Source organism: Rhopilema esculentum, chromosome 14 (assembly GCF_057945365.1).
Source record: "Rhopilema esculentum isolate cy_ngs chromosome 14, ASM5794536v1, whole genome shotgun sequence".
NCBI lineage: Eukaryota > Metazoa > Cnidaria > Scyphozoa > Rhizostomeae > Rhizostomatidae > Rhopilema > Rhopilema esculentum.
Window position 1 is genome coordinate 534265 of NC_142828.1, and position 20930 is coordinate 555194.

The 20930-nt window shown below is 37.7% G+C and overlaps 1 protein-coding gene across 4 annotated transcripts in view; it reads right to left on the minus strand.

Moving 5' to 3' along the window:
- Window positions 1–155: 155 nt before the first annotated feature.
- Window positions 156–20930, minus strand: part of LOC135696164 (histamine H2 receptor) — a 31148-nt gene continuing 10373 nt past the window's right edge. For 2 of the 4 annotated variants that reach the window (XM_065215451.2, XM_065215449.2), the window contains 3 exons: window positions 12193–12253; window positions 6053–6261; window positions 156–2792 (listed from right to left, as the gene is read on the minus strand). In XM_065215451.2, coding sequence (XP_065071523.1) covers window positions 1984–2792; window positions 6053–6260 — 1017 coding nt within the window. In that variant the 5' untranslated portion in view covers window position 6261; window positions 12193–12253 and the 3' untranslated portion in view covers window positions 156–1983. The other 2 variants (XM_065215452.2, XM_065215453.2) reach the window with 2 other exon arrangements.

Consider the following 20930-nt stretch of genomic DNA (forward strand, 5'->3'; position numbering starts at 1 on the left):
GCTTGCTCTACTCACCCAAAATATCGGATTTAAATATGTGAATGTAAGCTACAGCGAAATAAATGCTGAGATAGGAACCGGGCAATATCAACTCCTCAGACATGGTCAAAAACCGTTAGCCTTGTAACTGATATTTCCACGAACAGAGTTCAGAGTCACAGAAAACCAAATTCTTTTGAAGCAGAATTTATTATAAGTTTCAATGCTACAACCTCTACATATATCAGCTTGGCATAATGCGTCAAAAAGCAGGCACTTAATATGCCTAAGTCAGTAGTATTGAGACCTCATCCTTATCTTGAAAAGCGTCGTTACACTTAATATAAATGAAGGTCGATTGGGTCAAAGAATACAAAATTAACCTTAGATAGAACTAAGTTTAATTTGAAAACTGTAAAATTACTAAAATCAACCTTGGAACTATCAGAAATGTCCTTAAGAATAAAAGAAATGAAAGTAAATAAAGATTTGTAATAAAGGTCGAATTTCGAATTGGGGATAGGCTGATAGAACCAAACGATAATCAAAACGGCGAGCCAATTTGATCCACCGCGAGTCACGTTTATTTAAAAGCTAAGCTACAGCAAAAGGAATAAAAGATCTGAAATGAATCTATATCGGTGTAATACAACTCGCTTGTTTTGAAGGTATTTACAAAATCACTCTGACATATCAACGCGTTAAATGAAATCTTTATATTAATGTGATTATGTTCGTGTTCGTGTGCGTGTGTTTGGGTGTATCTTTTCCGTATCTTCTCGGTGACGTAAAATGTTCACATTTTAGATACGTTAAATTTTTTCTACTGACATGTCAATGTTGATACTGCTATTTCATATCCCGAAATGTAATTGATAACACTTATGTACAGAAGGGCCTAGTTTTTTGTTGATGACGTCGTTACACTTAAAACAAAGAACCCATCACGCCCCTGCGACGACAATGAGTACAGTATCCAAGGAGTGTATTCTGATCTTCTATCAACTGCATTTGTTTTGCCGACATCCAAAGTCTTATGCCAGCACGATGGGGCATTGGGCAGAAATCCTTGCATGGGGACATATCTCAAGGGTGTCTCTGAGGAAACCAGTACTCGCAAAGCTGGAATGAGCCATTTTTATTTTATTTTCTTTCTTGGAATGAGTTTTAAATCTACATATTTACATTGAAGTATCGCATGTTTGAATAAAGCTCCAACACCTAAACTGGATATGCATGCGCATATGTCATGAAAAGGGCAAGCTTTTTTAACAGTACATTCGCAGGGGACATTTTCTTAAACGCAAGAATGTCCCTCGAGGATGCATGACAATTTCAATTGGTTTCTGATTGACGTGGCTCTCGCAAGGTGATTTTCAAGCACACCACTGCTCCATCTTTCAAATCAACAGTTTTGGCACAAGCAGAAACACGAGTCCAAAAAGTAAATGATGATTTGCCAACACAGCTTCGAAAATAGGAAGATTCATCGTTTGCAAAGTACTTAACCGCAAATATATTGTCCAGGTTTACTTATATTTCATAATATTTTCCCTTTACCGCCTCATGTTGTATTACTATGCAGCAGAAACAGACCTTTGCAGGTCATTTCTAATCAACGTTTTGCTCAGTGAATCAAATTATTAACCACGTAAATATCGTTAATTTCAGCAGGCAGTTAAGCGTTGTTATTGCAAGATTAAGAACAGTGAATTGCCAAAGTCTCGGATAAAAGCAAATGTGCAACACGCGGACAACGAAGCGATCTGTCGGCCAGCTGCATTCGAATTGTCCAAACCAAGTCAAGGTATGTCCTAACACGTTGCCTTTATGATTCTCAAACTTTAATAATGAACGTGTCAATGTTAGATATTGAAAATCATTTGTCAAGAGAAAGTACTTCTGTTGCAATATTCCAATCTTGCGCCTTTAGTCGGTAATATGTCCCAAACCTCAGCTCCCTGAATATCAGGTCCTTGTCATGTTTCTCAACATGCAAACAAATTAAATCGATGTGAGTTGAGTGTCGCCTCTAGCGGCGCGAATTGGAAGGGGCGTGGATAGGGTATCGTTATTTGCCATGTTCCCATTGCACATGTCTCCATCGTTTGACTGGTTCGACTGGGATTGGTTGTTCGATGTTGTTCGATGCCGCATGTGGAAACTTGTGACAGTCTCACTTCGCAAACGAGGCAGTTTCCAGCGAATCAGTGCATTAAATGACCGGCGAAAATCCGGACTTCGTACCGCATAGACCCAGAAATTCATCATTGAATTGGTATAATGCATGGCTTTAAACAGCCTGGTCAGTGATTCTGGAATCTTGGCGCACCAGTCATAACAATTGTAATAAGTGATGCTGAGGGCGAAAAATGGCAACCAGCAAATCAAGAATAGTCCTATAATAATAAGAATCATGCGAGCGATTTTCATATCTTTTTTAACTCTTTTGTTGCTCATCGAAGAACTGTCTCGGGCAATTTTGAATATAATAATGTAACATCCAATTATCAGCAAGGTCGGTAAAGCGAAGTCCAGGGTAAACAGGAGATACAAGTACTCGGCATTCTTCATGTACCGTGGAACAAGAAAACCGAATCCAGCAAATATCAAGCCCAGAATCCAAGTGAGGCTAAGCACCAAGGCAACCGGCTTCCACGTCAAATTAAAATGGTAGGCTGGATACTTGACGGCGATAAGTCTCTCAAATGTTAACGAAACAAGGTTAAGGATTGATATAGTGCCAAACAGAATGTCCATTGACTGGAATGCCTGATATTCGGCTTTTTCTCTTGTGCGCTGCTCGATAGGCACTGAAATAAAATTAATAAGAAATTTGAATGAATTGAGTTCACGAGCCATTACCAATTTTTTAAGTCTATCAAATTTCAGTTTAGGTTATCAAATTTTTTGTCAATGTGAGGGCCATGTTTTTTCCAAAAATTTCCAAATAATCCATCTTTTTTCATGTTAGGGCAAGGGGTCTCGAGAAAACATGAGAAAATTGGGCGCAAAACGTGAAAAAAACTTTTTAGCCTTATTGTTTGGTGTTTCACTGACCGAAATTTATCAAAGTCTCCTGATTTGCTTGTATTGTATAAATTATTTAATGTTAGATTTAACAATAATTGAAATACACTAAACAAGACTACTATAAAGTAATTTCTAGGATTGCATAAATTACTTGCTGCGAAAAAACGAAAAAGGAACCGGGAATGAATTCCAGATTTTAGGCCCTTGAAAACTTAATGTTCCTCTACCATAGTTGGTATTTCTAAGTTTTGCTATGGTTGAGAGTTTCCGAGTTGAAAGTTGTGACCTGTTGTTTTGGGTACAAAATAATCTTTCATAAAGATAGTATATGATTGTTAATTGCCTTATAAACTTAAAGTGCTAAAATTCTGACTAATTGGATATAGATGGTAGTTTCTTTCGAGTTAGCAAGTTAATCTTTGTGCGAAGATGAACAGTCCAAATTAGTTAGTCATAATGCCAACTCGCTAACTTTCTCTAGCTCACTTCCTTTACCACATATCATTCATATAAATGGGCAATATTGAAATGAAGTAGTATAAATGAATTCATAATTTTTTGTTGTGGGGCACATAATACGCTTGAGGAATATCTTCAACTTAAGGTGTTTACCGTTAATTAAATGTTGGTTTATCGCGGGAGTGGTCGAATAGAGGCAGGTGTTAGAAGGCGTTCGTAAATAATTTAGGCTAGGAAGGTCTTTTCTTTTTTTATATTTTTTTTTTGTTAATTACTTTGTTACCCTATGTCCTATGTATTCTAAGTAACGGCTAATCCGTGGTGCCCCTTGTAAAAGGACGTTTAAAAGAGGGAGCGTTTATTCACTTAGTTGACATGAAGATGAGGTTGATTTGTGGAAGAGGGTCGGCGTTGCAATTTGTGAACGCTCAGCTGTATCAATGTCATTTATGTTTCCCATTGAAATTTGTTCGTTTTTTATTTTTGTTGTTAAATCGATTGTATGAAGCTTCTGAAGAGCTTCCGGCGCTCTCGGGGGTCGCTATATAACGTACATTGCAACAAGCCAAAAAGAAATAAGAACATTTTTACGTCATTGCGGGAGAAATATGCTGCTAAGATAACACGAACAAGGTATAACAAATTTAATTCGTAGAAAGTAAGTGCTTGTTGACTGGCGTCACAAAATAAACCGTTAATATTACAAAGTTTAAATCGCATAAAGAAGCAGAAATACTATGGATAATACACAAGTAATCCAACTTACACGTTGATCCACGTAGGATTATTGGTTGGACAATGACCTAAAGGCGAGGACTAATTCATACCCAGGTGAACGCAGAACTCATTGAAAGTAATGTGAGAGGAAGAATGGCGCAGTTGATTACTAAAAACCCCTAGCCACTCGCATAGTTTACCTTTTCCGCCGACACGACTAAGGATTTAATTTTATGTGAACGTATTCCAAAAAAGCTGAACTAAAATTCGACCTTGCTTGTGTAGGTTTTGACGCATTCTTGCTTCCCGAACAAATGTTGTCCTTTAGCAGAATCGTTATTTTATTTGCGCATTCTGATTTTAGCAAAAATAGGCGTGACTGTGCATTGTATGGAATCGTTTAGTTCTAATGCTCGAGGAAACGTGTTTGGTTCTAGCAACTATTATCTTCGTTCTGCGGCCAACATATCAAAACCGGCAAGTTCACTGATGAACTGTATGTCTTTTGATAAATTGGAGCATGACCAGAGATTGGCAGTGTCCTGCTTGATTATCTCAATGATTAAGTGCGATGTCAAGAAATCTTGCAGTCATATTGCAATGAGATAGATAAGTAGACCTTTGGCATCAATCCTATTGTTTATGGTTTTGTATGCGATGACTTTTCTTTTTTTAAATAGGCATCTTTCAGCTGTATTACGTTTATCTTTTATTCAAACCATAGATTCTTTTATGCGACTAAACTATGTTTTTATACGATGCTTTTTTATGCGATTAAACTATGACGCGTAAAGATGATTTTAGGGTATTAAATAATTTAGGGATTAGATTTCTTTGTATGCGATCAACTTTATTTTGTACTACGATAAACTTTGTAGTACTCTTTTACGATCATAACAGCATCTTGTATATAGGCATCTTCTTAAGATTATCCTGCCCATCCCTGAAGACAACTTATGTGCTTTAGACTACCCGAGACTTCAATGTGGGGATACCGTTTGCTGTGGCCTTTGTGCTCGATTAAAATTGTCTAGTTAATCAGCCAGTTTATTTAACTGTGCTTAGCTGCATATCTGATGCACTGGCAAAAAACATGCTCTACCCGCATAAAGGTTTTGGAAGCCAGATATTGACTTTGAGTAAACTGAAGCGTTGAGTAACTTTACTTGAAAGGATTATGAACAAATTGAATATGGGAAGCATGACTACTCTTGTTTAAGAAACAATACAGTTTCACATCCCTTCCGCATCTTTAAAAATATTCTTGGATGAGTATACTGGCCTCTGTATTCGGCCTGCTTAAAACAAGAACAAATAACTTCACCATTTACTTGATTCGTAATCTTCATACAATCCCCCCTTTAGTTTTGAATTTCCTAGAACATATTGCAAACATTTGATATGGTTACGAATTATTACGACCGGCCACACTGAAAATAGTATTATCGGAAGAAGTGTTGGATGACTGATGGGTCTTTGGCTTATATTTGCAAAGGTTTGCAGTTAGAGCGGGAATATTAGTGTTATTTTGCTGTCAAACTGAATACAGTTTAACCCTTTTACGATGGTACTAGCTAAGGCTCACGGGAATGCTTGCGTATAATCACTTCTTACCTGCCCTTTTTAAAATAAATGATTCATGGGAGAAAAAAAATAAAAGCCAGAATTAAAGGGGAAGGGGATCACAATCGAGCATATTGGTTGGTTGATATTCTTGAACTTTGAAGCACAATGATATTCAAGGAAGCAGCAGGCATACAACCATAAGATCGAAGCGTACCAATACCCGTGCAGTGTCGAATTCATGTCTAAGAATTGCGCCACATGCTTAAGAGTTGAAGAGGTATAATCAAATACTACTTACATGTTGAAATGTATATCCAATAAGGAACGGATAACATGCCGACCAGCATGTCTGAAATAGCCAGATTCACAATGAAGTAGTTGGTGTAAGTCTTCATTCTCCGCGAACCAAGGGCAAATGCACTGATGACGAGGGTATTTCCCGCCAAAATAAGAATGACGACAAAGCCAAGGTAGACAGAAAGGACTGTATCCAAAGCTGTTGTCATCCTGCAAAACAGTAAAAAGGTTGTGAAGATTCGCGTCTGGCAGGGACACAAAACTGTTGCTGGTACTTTACTAAAAAGATTCTACTTGCTAATTTTCCGTGATCTTGAAACAATAAGCGCCATTGGCCATTTGTTTGAAAAAACAAATCACTGTCAAGAAAAGCAAATACAATCAGCAAAATGCAAACATTGAAGAAAGGCGAGAAGCAAGAGAAAAGCAGCTTTTTTGCTTTTGATTTAAAGCATATCTGGCCCATTCAACATGAAGCTTTTTAATCTTGGTAGGACATTCAGTTTGAGCCAGGCAAATGGGCATCAGGAATCCAAAAAAATTATCCTTGGGCAAGACCAACATCACATGGGGCCAAGGGGCAATAGCCCCTCCAATTTTTCGCTAAATAAAACGCGAAAATTTACATATAGATAAACCTGGTTACAAAAAACATCGAACCAAAATCCACAAGTAAAACAGTTTTTCCGACTGATTGGCATCTATTTTACTGTTGAGGATACGAAGTCCTGTGGATTAGCAATTTATCAAGAACTAAAGATTGCCTTTTATTCTCCAATCCCAACGGAATGAAAATGAATTCTAATTAACACTGACAATCTGTGCTTGCTAACTGTTATCAAGGCTAACCTGACGTGGCATTGCCTTTTTTAAAAATGAATAAAAAATATACGGCTAAAATTCTCTGATAAATAATGAAGGCTTGTCGTTTCAATATCGATATCAAGTTTCCGCCTCTTTACAAATTTGACTGGATCCTCTTGGTATAAAGCTAGCAAACCTGAACAGAAGGGCCCCCAGCACCCCTCCCCGGCCTTCACCCCATGGTGGTGGCATTGCTGAAGGCCAATTACAATTACCAAGTTGATTAAAAAACAAAAACCCTGAAAGACCTCTCAGTAGTGTTCAAGTTGTTGAAAATGAAGGAAATCTTGATACTATGTGAACAAGCCTTGCTGTCGTAACTGTGGAAGCTCCTTGGTTATACTTCGCGTTTGCTTCCTATATTCAAAATTAAACCGAAGAGTAGAACAGTCAAAACAGCGAAAGCCTCTCGCGATAGCTTGTTTTTGAACAGCGGCTCAACTCACAGCTGGTGCTCAATCGACTCGCGGTTCGAAACTTTAATTGCAATAATAAAACAGTAAATGTGAGTAAGATGGGCGTAGGCATGAAATACAGCGAGAAATAGAATTGTAGCGCCGTTTGAAATGATTTGATGGAGGATGAAATTGGAACGCCGACAATTCACCTATCACGTCAATAGCCAGTTGGACGGGGTTTAAACACGTGCGGCTTTTTGCCTGAAGACATCATAACCTAAATAGTTAAATAATAAATGAGACGAAATCACTTGCGCACTTTGCTTGATCAGTCTAATTCAAATATATTTATTCATCATCACTTAAGTATGATCTACTACGACCAAAACACTTTGAAATAGAATTACAGTTTAAACCTATTTTGCATTTATTTATTTTATTCCGACTATGCAAGAGAACGCAATTATTCTTTTAATAATTAACGATGAATAAAGGAGATTGAAGATATTTGCAGCAAGAGATCAATAATAAAAAAAGACAGCTTTCTAAACTATGATAGATAAAAATCAAGACTTTGGGTCGTTTAAAAACTTCCCTTGAGAAACATTTACATTTTTGCCTTATTAGAATCGCTTGTCGATCGTAAGTTTGTTGGCTGTACATAAATTAGAAAATACATCCGAAAAAGTATACATTTAGGCTTTGGCTGGTCTGACACTGTTCAGGGCAAAAAACAAGTGTGAAGTGAGGAAAACCACTGACACCTCTAGACCGGTTTCGCTCAATATCAGGGCTCACCGGTACCATTAGACGGAATAAGGTGGTGTAAAGCTAGATAAATAACTAGGGGGCTCGGTAGATTTCCTATCAAAATATCATCATTGAAACTTTTCAACAGAAAAGTTGCTGAATGCTGTTTATATCACTAAAGGATGGTTGTTTGCAATTCCTTGTTCTGGTGTCATTTGCATTTTTATGTTTCTGCAGTCCTTTAGATGTAGCATTTGTTGCATCCCACAGATGCACAGAAGGCCCGTTTATACTAATAAACACCAAGGAAGACAAGTGCTTGGCAGTCATTGAAGATCTCATCTTTGTGCAAACCAAATATTTATCTTTGAAAACCCTCTCTCTGCTTCAGCACTTTTTATTGGAATCACATTCATGAATCCTTGAATTAACATTGTATTAATCTCTGTTGGAACACTTCTTGGATCACTGAAGAATTCTCTAAATGCAGGTAAGATATCCTTGAAAGTTATCTGGAACCTGTTGCAAATCCTGATAATGCTGTTTTCTCTGTCTATTTCTGTCTCTGTCTTTTTAGGAATAATAGCTTGGATGTCCTGCATAAAAGGAGCTTCAGAATCAGTGATCAACCACATCTTCATGCTATCAATCAAACCTTGTAAAAATTGACCATGATTGAAAGAAGCGTAGCCATGTCGTAAATGAAAGAACTTCGAGTCAATGCTTTAGGAATCTGAAATGAATACTCTGCTCCAAGGGAGTTCCTTATTTTCCCAAGAGCATTTACTGTCCACCTTACATAATCAGATGCTTTGACAATGTTAATCTCGCTCTTCTGGAGAGATTCTGAAAGAACTGATAACTGACCTAGGCAGTCATTTAACAAAGCAAGATCCTCAACAAACTGAGTTGTGTACATTTTGTTAACCAAGCTTTTATAAGTAATTTTGTCTGTAGATGTAGTAGAAAGTGCCTGAAAATGCTTGTATATTGCAGGATAGTTTTGCCATAGAGAATTAACTGCTCGAAAAGAAGATGCAACCCATCTCGTTGTCAAAGTTCTCCCTACACTACGCAATTGTACTTCAATGTCACTGGCTATTTCCTTTAATTCTTGTTGCAGTTTTGGTGACTGAGAATACACTGATGCCAAATAACTATTTGGGGGTATCTCTCTTTCAGTTTTGTTGCTTCTCCCCTGCTGGTTTCTTGCATGACAGATGCACCATCACTAGTGAATCCAATAAAATGTTTGGTTGAGTAGTCATAAGTAATATTGTTTTTGTCAAGAATTTCAAGCAATGAATTGTAAATAACATCTGCACTTTGACCACTAAGTTTGATTATGTCAAGAAAAAAGTTCTGATGACCCCTTTATCACTGACCGTAAGTAAACTATCAAGCAACACGACTTGGCAAATGATGTTGCTCCATCTATGATAATGGGAACCATCTTTGATCCCCAAGGACTTCTTTAATTAGTGACTCTACCATGGCTTCTTTTGCAGTATCAATCATTTCTGTACATGACCACCTTGAATCCAATGTTTTCCCATTTCTAATCCAATTTTACATTTGGGGTTTATAAGAGCTTCATAATCAGTGTAAGACCTGTCTTTATTGGCAATATGGTATGCTGTTCTTATGCATTTCTCAGTGTTTTGTCTTTGATAATTAATACTGGAAATTGTGGCATTTTCGATTGATTGTATCTCTCTTTCAAGGAATAGTTTATTAGCAGTCAAATTAGCTTTGCTATTTGCATGTTTCACAATCTTTTTTCTAAGCTGCTTTTGTGCAGCACTCTTTTCTGCATCTGAAGATATCTCACAGTTGATCCATTCTCTGCTCAAACGCATACCATGGTCACGAAACATATTAATGCTATGTATGTTTTTGCAAACTCTGCATCCAATCTTGTCATAATGCAGCATAATTAATGGGTATGTGGATAAGAAATAATCTGCTTGCTTGCGAGACCAACAGCATGTATAGTATGACTGAATAACAGCAGGATTTGGTTCAGATGGCCTTATAGGGTTTTCACCTTTATCGATCTCATCTTCTTCAACGTGGTCTTGTCCTAAGGGCAGTAGTGCTTCTTGTTTCCCATTCTCCTCAAGCTCTTCCTCTTCGAATGTGGGGATCGTTGCAACCTTACAACTTCGAAAGTATTGTAAAAGACTTCCTGCTCTCTTGGACATGGCTTGCAAACTTGCCTTTAAAAAATTTGAACTTGGAAAACTGGATGCCCACTATATATCGGTTGGTTTTGCTGTTGAGATCATCTGACGATAATCTCATATTTAAAAAATAGAACATTACCATTTTCGGAGAAAAAATAGGGGGGGGGCTATAGCACCCCTAAAATTGAAGAAAAAATAACTAGGGGGCTGCGACTCCCCAGCCCCCAAGCTCTACAGCCCTGGTGGCAATACATGTGGGAGCTTGTGTAGAAAGAAAAAGAAGAACCCGTGAGTCTTAGAGACTCGACAGTTTAAACATACAGATTAAACTGACAGCTCGACAGATAAAAGTTACTCTGTAGACTTGTCCACTTGATGATAAGGCCTTTGTCCATGATTTGACGCAACTAATTTGTTTTTTTAAATAAAAAATATCAGTTGGGGTCCTTGGGTTCCTCTCGGGGTTTTACGGTCATAAACCACATCCAGCTCAAGTTTTTGAGGATTTCAAGATTTTAGTGGACATTTCAAATTCATACCTGTCTGGCTACTGCCGTATTCTGCCGTGAGATTTTGTGTATTAAACCACAAGTTTGTGTATAAAACGGTAATTAAACCCAAGAAACCGTATTTTTCAATTGTTATTTGTTTCAAAACAAATGCAGAATGAAAACCTGATGTAAAAACAAAAACAAATGATTCAGTATGAACACTACATAATAAAACACATTGCTGATTACAAAGATTCACAGAATGGTCCACCACGAGTCAAAAGTTCGATCTATTTAGAACATTTTTACAAATGGGCCTCAATACTATATCACCCTCAAAGGAGGTTAAGAAACGAAATCTCAATACAGGGAAGAGATTTCAAAACAGGTCTCGGATCTATGTTTGAATTGAAAATAAAGCCATACATAGCCTACAGGCAAGGAGATTCTTAAAGCAGGATAATGGGAAGCCTAGGCAAGCTAAAATGCTCCCGTAAAAAGAAGCGATTTTCATATAACTATGTATCAATATATTAATTTATATGTTTCATTGACCAAAAGCAAGCACTTGAAGTTACTTTCTCTAAAATGAAATTCGGATTCATTGAGATCAGAACTATTTCATATCCAGAATTATTTCGATGTGGAAAACGAAAGCATGTTAATACCTCACAAGCGCCGGAGGGGAGAGGGGGACTTAATTGATAAGAAAGCGTTGACTAAAACCCCTATTGGACGTGACCCGGTTATAACAAACCGAAAGGATCGAGATTCACGTGGCGGCGAAGGCTATCGCGATCACGGCTAAACAAACAAACAACACGAACTGGTTGTAAGATAATCAGTGAAAAAAAAAATGGTAATGACCTCGAGTTGTCTTACACCAAAGTAGCGACATTTTATCAAACTCAATGATAAAATCTAATATCTAAAGGCCAAAGGAAAAGCTCCGCTGTATAAAAAGCGACGTCTTTGCCAGGGGTGAAGATAAGAACCAAAACGTGGACATTTTTAAGTGAGACGCGGGAATCAGTTGAACGAACAGTTTATTCACACTACCAGTAGTAATGGATATTTGCAGTCATTATCAAGATAAACGTGAGAAAGACATATATTGAAAATGACATAGTCTTTGGATCAAACGAAAATAATGAAGAACATACTTTGAAAGTTTCTCTACTTTCAACGACGGTGAATCTACTTCTGCGAACCTTTATCAACCTGCTTTCCAAAGGTTTAATTTAAGTGGTGCGTGAATGTTTTCAGTTGTCTTAAAAGTAAAACCAGCATCCAATGGGCTACGCAATCAGTTAAAATTCAAATTACGATTCATACAAAGAACAAGGGGGTCAGCACTAACACTTGCAATGCAGGGGATGAAGATTTCACAAAAAAGGTCACTATTCGAGCTGAAAACTAAAGATACAAAAAACCAGCAAAGTAAAAACTGACCTGGCGACTCAAATTCGCTGCCTTCTGTTCAGCAAGTAATTCTATCTTCTGGTGACACGGACTGAAAGATAAGTAATGAACAATAAGAATCCCCCGCAATCTCACTTGATTTTTGGCCACATATGATCAAACACTATTTTACAAACAGACATGAAAATTCTCCTTTCATGTTTATATAATGTGATTTCAAATGAAAGGGGATGAAAGTCCTTTTCATAGTTCTCTTTTTATTTGCATGGGCTTTTACAGGTGTTTTTTCTGTTTCCTTGCCTTGTTTGTTAAATCCACTACGGTGCAAAGGTTCAGATTTCAAAACAGCTCTAACCCCCGGGTCTTAATACGAAGCAGCTTGTTGAGCGCAAAAGAGCGACACAAAACGGTGCTTGGGGTGAGCTATTTCAGCTTTGGGGTCTGCAGCCTGAGTTCAACGTGAGAACACAAACACGTGATAAAAAACCACGTGATAAAAACAACGTGATAGTGTAGATATTTTGATAATATTTTCCTGCGAACACCCTAATTCGTTGAAAAATTGACTGCTTTGCTGCGCTTTGCATTTAAACGCAAACACACATGTTAAAATGGCAACCTATAATTTAATGGTGCTTTAAATAAACATTAACGTAACTTGACAACGACCATGTTCCCTTCAGATTCATAACTTTGGTTCGAAGATTAGATTTACTACGTCTGGTGGGGGTTTCCATCAAGGAGCAAATCACCCAATGCAAATCTTGTACGCATTTGATGGAAATCCTTGTTTATATCCGAAATATCGTTATTTTCAAAAAGTGAATTGTCCCTGGATTTTCGTAACGAACCACTTATGAATACTGTCTAGTTAAAGAAATGGAAGGAAACCCAATTGAGATCCCTGTGGTGCAGCAAAATACGAAAGTATCATTACGTCAGCTAACGATGTCTTTGCTGAAACAGTTTATCTCAGTTTATCTGGAAATTTCCACGAATCCTACATGCACGGAAAATCTGCACAGTCTTAAATACGCAATTCCTTCAGGCTGCACGCTGAACAAAACCCAATGGAGCATCGAATCTGCTTGGGTGGCAAGACGATTTTTACGAAAAAAAGCTGCTTCTAGCCAACATAGTAACCAGATTTGCGCACAGGTTTGCATGTCTTTATTTCTTGACCAGCTTTTCAACCGAGCTTTTTAGGCAGTCATGAATTTCAACTTTCAATTTGCAAACTTAGTGAAGTATTTTCATCAGACCAACATTATTCGTCAAAATGTTGCTTCTTAAAATACTACAAGAGAAATTCACCAAATGACTGAAGTCACATCTCTGGTTAGTAGGGTATCGACTGCCAGTTCTGTAAGAAAAACTAAAACGAAGCCCTAATTGGTTTTTTCTTTGTCTTACCATTTGACAACACCGAAGCTCTTTAAGCGAATCTTCCAGCAAACTTTATCGCAGTGTATCACTGCAATACCAGCCTTACATTTAAATGCATGTAATTCAGGACACTAACTGCCTAGCAAGCCGAAGAATCTGCACAAGCAGCAAACAGTGGGATTAACAAAAAGGCACCCTTACAGGTTAAAGCAAGAATTTCTCTAATCAATAATTCAATTGCCTGTTTTATCCTTTTTTTAAGGGCAAAACAGGATTTATCAAAATCTTTTATGCCCGTATAATGATGGTAAAAGATCACACACAATAATGCACAAAAAGCGATCCTAATAACCGATTAAATACAAATAGAGAACAAAATGTTTTCACATCCATGGCGATTGCAGGAGCCAGCAAATACAATTCAATTAAAAGACAGCATCAAATCAATGGAGGACAGCTCGAACTTCAAAGCAGAAAAATCTTCCAAATGACCATTCGAATTTGTGCTTTTCATCTCGATTTTTCCGTCTGTTTTTCCCAAGAAAGGCATTTTCAATGTAAACTTTATTCACAGAATTCGCATTGGCTGTGCAGACTTACAAACTATTCTTTGTTTGCAAGTTGTCATATGATTGGTATGATGCAATCAGAAAATGCTGCTCTTCCTGAAATGCAAAAAACGAAGAGCCAGGGGGAGGGGGGGGAGGGGGGAGGAAGCTGTTGAAACCAAAAGCCAGAGCGTAATTCAAATGATGCAGATTAGATTTAAGCATACATACATCTACTAACAATTCATCGACGAAATTCTGATTTATTTCCAGTCATACTTGTTATGCATAAACAAGGCCATGAATTTATCCGACTACTCATCTTGTATTCCTTAAAGACTTTTATTCTAGAACTTTTTCTTAACAAATTTCTTAAAGTATGTTTAAGTATCAGCAACTGCGATGACCTGAAGGAAAGCCACAGCTAACCGTTGAAAGTGAAACTTTAACTGCTACTAAGGATCAAACGCTACCAGATTAAATATTTCAAGAACAGCTAAATGTCTCACTTTTCGCGAAACAATCATGTTGAAGCGTTTCCTTTGCTTTCCAAACATCTGTCGGTTTATTTCACTAGGCAAACTGTATTTTTTTCTAAACTGAAATTTGGCAAATTTTGGTTACTGGTCGGGCAACGTGGTGACGCTCAATTATGAAGTAAAATTTGAAAATAAATTTTGCTTTATTTTTCCCGGCTATACCTACTATGAAGCTTATTCGTTCGGTGAATTTTTACCTTATACACCTGCAAGTTCAAACAAATCAAAATAGAGGCAGAGACAAAAGATAAAGTTCTAAGCCTATGGCTCTGTTTGGCTCCCTTTGTATAAAGTGCTGAATTTTTAAATTGAAACATTGCAGTGCTAAACATTTTCTAGAGATTTTTCCAACACTCGATTACTTTGAAATCTGGGACATGACAGTTATGGCACAGGCATTTGGCTTTGAACGGGAAAATTGTGGCATACCCTCCGAGCTGAGGACCCATAACCGAAGTGAAAATTGATGAAATGTCTACATTTTGAGCATTCGTGGCGTTCGTCTTTTTTCGGGTTCCTTGTAACGAGGGCTCACATACCCCCATCCACTACTGCAAGTGCTGTTTTCTTGCGAATCCAAAAAATGTACGGTTTCATATGCATGCTTTTTTGTCAACAGTTAGTTATTCAATGGGCAGCAGCTCTCAACGATAACCGAGGGTTACCCACTAAAAATAAATAGTGAACCAATCGCAACGAGACTGGTATCGGTTACCAGCATTCAATGCAGTTATATCCAGAAGGTCTTGGGTTCGTTTTGGTATCTACATCAAAGGTTGTGTATTAACAGATTCGGATGTTGTTCAAACAAGAGGCCCGGGTTCTATGTCAGGGACTATTTACTTACACAATGTCGATTCGAAGAAAAAGCACCCATGTGCAAAAAGCAGCTGTAAATGCCAAGAAGTGATCCGAGATAAGCAACAGGAGAAAGAGCTTAAGTATATCAGCCCACGCGGACACCCATTAACTAAAGACGGCCCAAATCGGTATGCGGCACCTGTTTTTTGTTTTGTCACCCAGAGAGAGCTAATGAATCAGGTGCCTTGGCTTTTGATTGGATGAGGTTCCCATGGACATGTTGATGGTACTCAGCTGCAGGGCCGGATTAACCAAAAAGCCAACTAGGCCATGGCGCGCTCTCAAAACTGGAGCGCTCTCCAAATTGAACCCATATTAGCACAGATCCCGTAAACGGAACGCCATCCGTACCAGTTTGGGATCGATTTCGGCCAGGATCGATCCCGTGTAAACGGGGTCTTAAAGTAAACTTGCGAAAGATATCAAGAACTAGTTTACACAAAATGATTCGCGTTTAATAGCCTGGGTAATGGGACCCGGAAGTTTCACGCGCTTGAAGAGCAAATGGTTGAAGAGCATACAAAGGCCAAATGGTCATACCCAATTTTAAAACAAGCTAAAGTCTCCAATGAGTACACCATATTGTGTGGCAAATTTCAGAGCCCGTTGTTTCTTTGGAGTTTCTTAATTTCTATTACATTAAACATTTGAATCTTTTACGTAATTTTCCATGCTGGAAAAGTTTTTAAGTTTTTATTTCACCATACATGTTGTTTATGCAGCATTGAGACTTTTGACAAATCCTTCAGTTTGTGAATTAATTTTAATGCCAGGCAGCCAATCTTTTACGGCGGACCCTTTAATAGCAGTTCAATCCATGAACTGCGTAGCCTCTGACTAGGAATACCAAACACAAAATACTCCTGAAAAGAATGGCAATGAGTACCTTCTTTTAAAATTCAAAATGAAGTATAGCATGAGCCAGAATGATACAGAGGACAAGAAGAAAAATAGAATATACACAGATATGCAATTAAACCCTCCACAACTGCGGTGTAGATAGAGTTGGTCAGAGAGGGCGATAAATAAAGCATGGATGTTTTCTTTGTATCTAAGTGTTCGTTTTTGAGACAATGATCTTTAAACTGAATATAAAAATTCCTTCCGTTATTTTGAATAAGATGGGCAATCTTTTTCGATGAGGTATGGTATTTGAAATGCCTCTTTATAAATGGGGACAGGAAAAATTTTCAAGAAGTATGATTTAAAAAACTCAATCTTGAATAAATGATAAGAGTTTATCTTCAGTTTCATTTTATTTCTAATGTGGATATGTTGTCCTGAATACTAAGTAAAAACGCTCATAAGACTACGTCACAGCCCGGCAGTGGAATGAATAAATCAAAATACGATAAATATATTAATCATGAGCATCGCTGCAAGGACGTTTTAAGAGGTTTAAATTCCAAAAAATCTTAAAAAAAGCCTGCAAAAGCAGCTATTATGGCCTTATACTCTGTTTCACCGATGAAATTGATTTGGAAAAATAGCTGTTCATCTGTGTAAAAAACAGATGTTCCTCCGCAGATCCAATATTGGCTTCGTGGTGTACGTATGCCAAAGCTGGTGTCTAGCGTTTCAAAATCTTTGTCAATGTTTCTGTCGACCAAAAAAAGGTCTTGAATAACGTCCACGTTTCCAATGCTTTCGCATAAAAAGGTGTTTTTTTTACTTTAAACATTGTATAAACTATTTCTTCTTAATACTGATCTTACTGTAGTGGGAGGGCGTGATTGCAAAAACTCTGCTCTTTCGATTCCATTTGTAAAATAAATGGCAATGTAAGAGTTTTTCTATTGTATAAAATTTTCGGCAAAGACTTTTCATAATTTTACATTGCTTGATAGATGTATTACGTTGTGAAGGGCATCCTTCTCTTCTTTTGTGAAGTTAGGGTGCCATGTCAGTTCGCATAAGATGGAATCATCCAAATAAATTTTTGCAGCTTGCAGACGTTGAGATTGTGCATTTAAACTTATGAAAAATTCTCCCCTTTTTCTTCGTCGATGGCATCGATCTTTAATGTCTCTGTGCCATTGGAAATCACAGTTAGGAAAGACACAGTTGGGTCTTCTATTAATATTAATATCATGATGGGCATCGAGTGGTTGGTTATCTTTATGCTGACTATCTTATTTATCAAAAATATAACGAGATTTGTGAGAATTTTTAGATAAATCCTAAAAAGTATGTTTTTGTCGATTGGTATCAGCTTTGATATCTCTGAGTATCAGCTGGACCGGTTGGATTTTTCCAAACTATTGAAACTGCCATTACATAACAAATGACTTAGCTATCAAGTATTGCTTTGATGTGTCCTGTAAGTCATTTCCCCGCAATTTCAAATGACATCGCGTTCGTAAAGAAGGGTGGTGCGGGGTGTCATTTTGGCATCAGATGCACCAAGGGGCATTTCACGATCTGAAACTACGTACGATTTCTGGGATATCCGTTTGAAACTGATTTTGACATCACAAATTTACATTTCCGGATTCTCGTAGATCAGAAACCGTGGCTTAGACGTGACTAGACAGGACATATAGCCTGACAATCCGACATCCAAGCTGATGTTTACTTTCCAAACGGATTCTTGTAGTAGGGAGTCCAGTCTGCCAGGTGACTTTTTTAAAATGCCTGGATGCCACGGGACTGATGACGTCATTTAAGGGTAAAAAGTCGGACAAAATCATCGCTAGCTCTTTACTGGAATGTTATTTTTTGACGCAAATTACATACTTTGACTCGTCTCGTTGCAAGCTTTTAATTGATGTATATTTAAGCATGATTTGCCGACATCAGTATTTTCATAATGACGTCATCAAAAGCATTTCTTCCGTAGTATTTTCATCCAAATAACTAGTATTTAGATCATTTATATTACATTTTCGCGAACCGCAATAGCCAAGGAAGTTCGAATAAGGTAGTCACTACCTGACGAGTGGGTCATTTCTTCCTCGGAAGGCATTATTGTCTGGTTTAGAGTCATGGTCCAACTCTGAACCGGACAATAAATTCTCTGCATTTGCATTTGACTGTTGCACTGAGTTGGAAGAATGTCTTCGCACTATTATAGGCTGGCAAAGATGTCTTCGCACTATAGGTCTTCAGCGGTGGGTATGAAGGTGCATGACTTTCTTCATGGATAAATTCATCTTCTCGGTCATCTTCATATCCTTGTGCTGTAAAGGAAGCTTTCTTTTCACACCTTGGATGTCTTTTTGACTTCTTTTGAGATGGGGAAGCTGCTTTCTTGTGGACCATTTAGACTTTAAACGATCAAGTATGTCGTCCGAATTTCAACTGCAGGCTTTTGGGACATGTCTTGTAGTAATTGCATCTAAACACTGTAACCAAAATAACCTTGTTATGTTGACACAATTTAATTCTTCTCTGATTGAATCATTGTGGATCTGTGGAACTGCTGCAGATGACTTTGTTTTCAAATTTGATAAATACGAATCCTTGTCCCTAAGCGGCTTTAATATAGCGTTCCACTATGTTCTACAGTTTCGCGAATGTCTTTGCGTCTGCGATAACTCTTTCTGAGAGTCTCAGCCCATAATTCCATGGATCTGTGGGAGAACATGGCAAATTTTGGAACCAAAAGTTTCAGCGATGCCTCAAATCTCGACGATTTGCTTGTTGTTTATGCACATAAATCACTCATTTGTGGGTTTCACTTCTGCATTGCATGAACAAGGAGCACAAATACATCAGTATCCTTCGCAACAACAACTACTTTTGCATCTGTCGAGTTAGCATGCAAAATCATTCTGTTTTCAGCCTTTTTGTGGTTACATCTTGGAAGGACTTCTATTTGCTTTTTGAAGTCTCCCACGCTTCTTCTCCGTAAGTTATGAGCAATGGAATTGCCTGGAGCCTGTGACACCCAGCGTGACCTTCGAAATATTTTGGGATTAAGTTTTATTAGATTCTCTTTGTTTGCATCATTGTAAAAAACCCTTTTTACCTTGGAGTATCTTTTGCTCTAAATTTTTATGCACTTGCCTTGATGACTCACTTCTACTTTGTCGAGCGCACAAAAATCCAAGAAAACGAAAGCAGTCTCAATAATGAACGAAGACCATCAAGGTTTCGAGACTGGCAAGGCTGTCTTTATCGAAAAGGCATTTGCACATCTCATCAAAACCATAGCTCTAGTCTTGCAACCCCTGAAGGTGTACTGTGACAAGGAAATGAAGCTGTTCTTATTAATTTCGTGTGTAAGGAGTCAAATTCATATGTAAATCCACCACCAGAAAATGCCAGATGGAGTATTGATTAGTATGGTCATATTTCGCAGCATACGATAGTCTTAATGAAGAAAGTCATGTACCTTCAGCGAGGGCATATTGGATAGCCTATAGCTCCAAGGCATTCTTCCGACTTAGTGCAACAGTCAATTGCAGATGCAAAGAACTTATTGTCCGGTTCAAAGTGGGAGCAAGACTTTGCAACTACGGAGGAAGAAGTGACTGACTCGTCAGATAGCACTACCTTATTCGAACTTCCTTGGCTTTTCCTGTTCGCACAAATTTAATTTAAATGATCTAAATACTGATTATTTGGTTGAAAAAATTATGGAGGAAATGTTTTGCTGACTTCCAGCCTCATATTAATACAAATTTATGCCAATCTATCATTTAATGACAATAAGATCTTTGATGACGTCATGCAAAATTTTGGATGACGTCATAATGAAAATGCTGATGGCGGCAAATCATGTTTAAATATACATCAATTGAAAGCTTGCAACGAGACGAGTCGAAGTATGTAATTTTCGTCAAAAAATAACACTCCAGTGAAGAGCTAGCGATGATTTTGTCTGATTTTTAACCCTTAAATGACGTCATCAGTCACGTGACACCAATGCACTTTCAAAAAAATCACCTGGCAGATTATGAAAGACTGGATCCCTGCTACAAGAATCTGTGGAGAAAGCAAACATTAGCTTGAATGTCAGATTGTCAGGCTATTATATGTCCTGTCTAAACAAACCTGGAGAATAATTACGGTATTTGTTGCAATGTTCTTGCACTTTGTTTGTTTGATAATGAACAAGTTCTTTTATTTTTGCTCTTTTCAAAGCAAAGCATTAGTTTACTACATCAACACTGCTCTAGCTGTAATTCAATAGAGATGCTACGCAGTCTATGTAGTGTAATGTTGGCTAGGTTAACCCCCTTCATAGTCCTCTAGCTGACTTTCAAATGGCATGATGGACAGTATGTTAAGTGTTTAAATATCAAATAGATTGGCACTGAGCAGCGCATGATCCCATCTCAGATTATTGCAGGTTGAAATGGAGTTTGCATCCTTATTAGGGGAAATCGCTTTCTTGTGGGAGGTTTTGGTGCATTTGTACTGTAGGTGATACATTGAAAGATGACAAGGAACAAGTAGGAAAAACAGGACAGAAAAAACAGGACAGAAC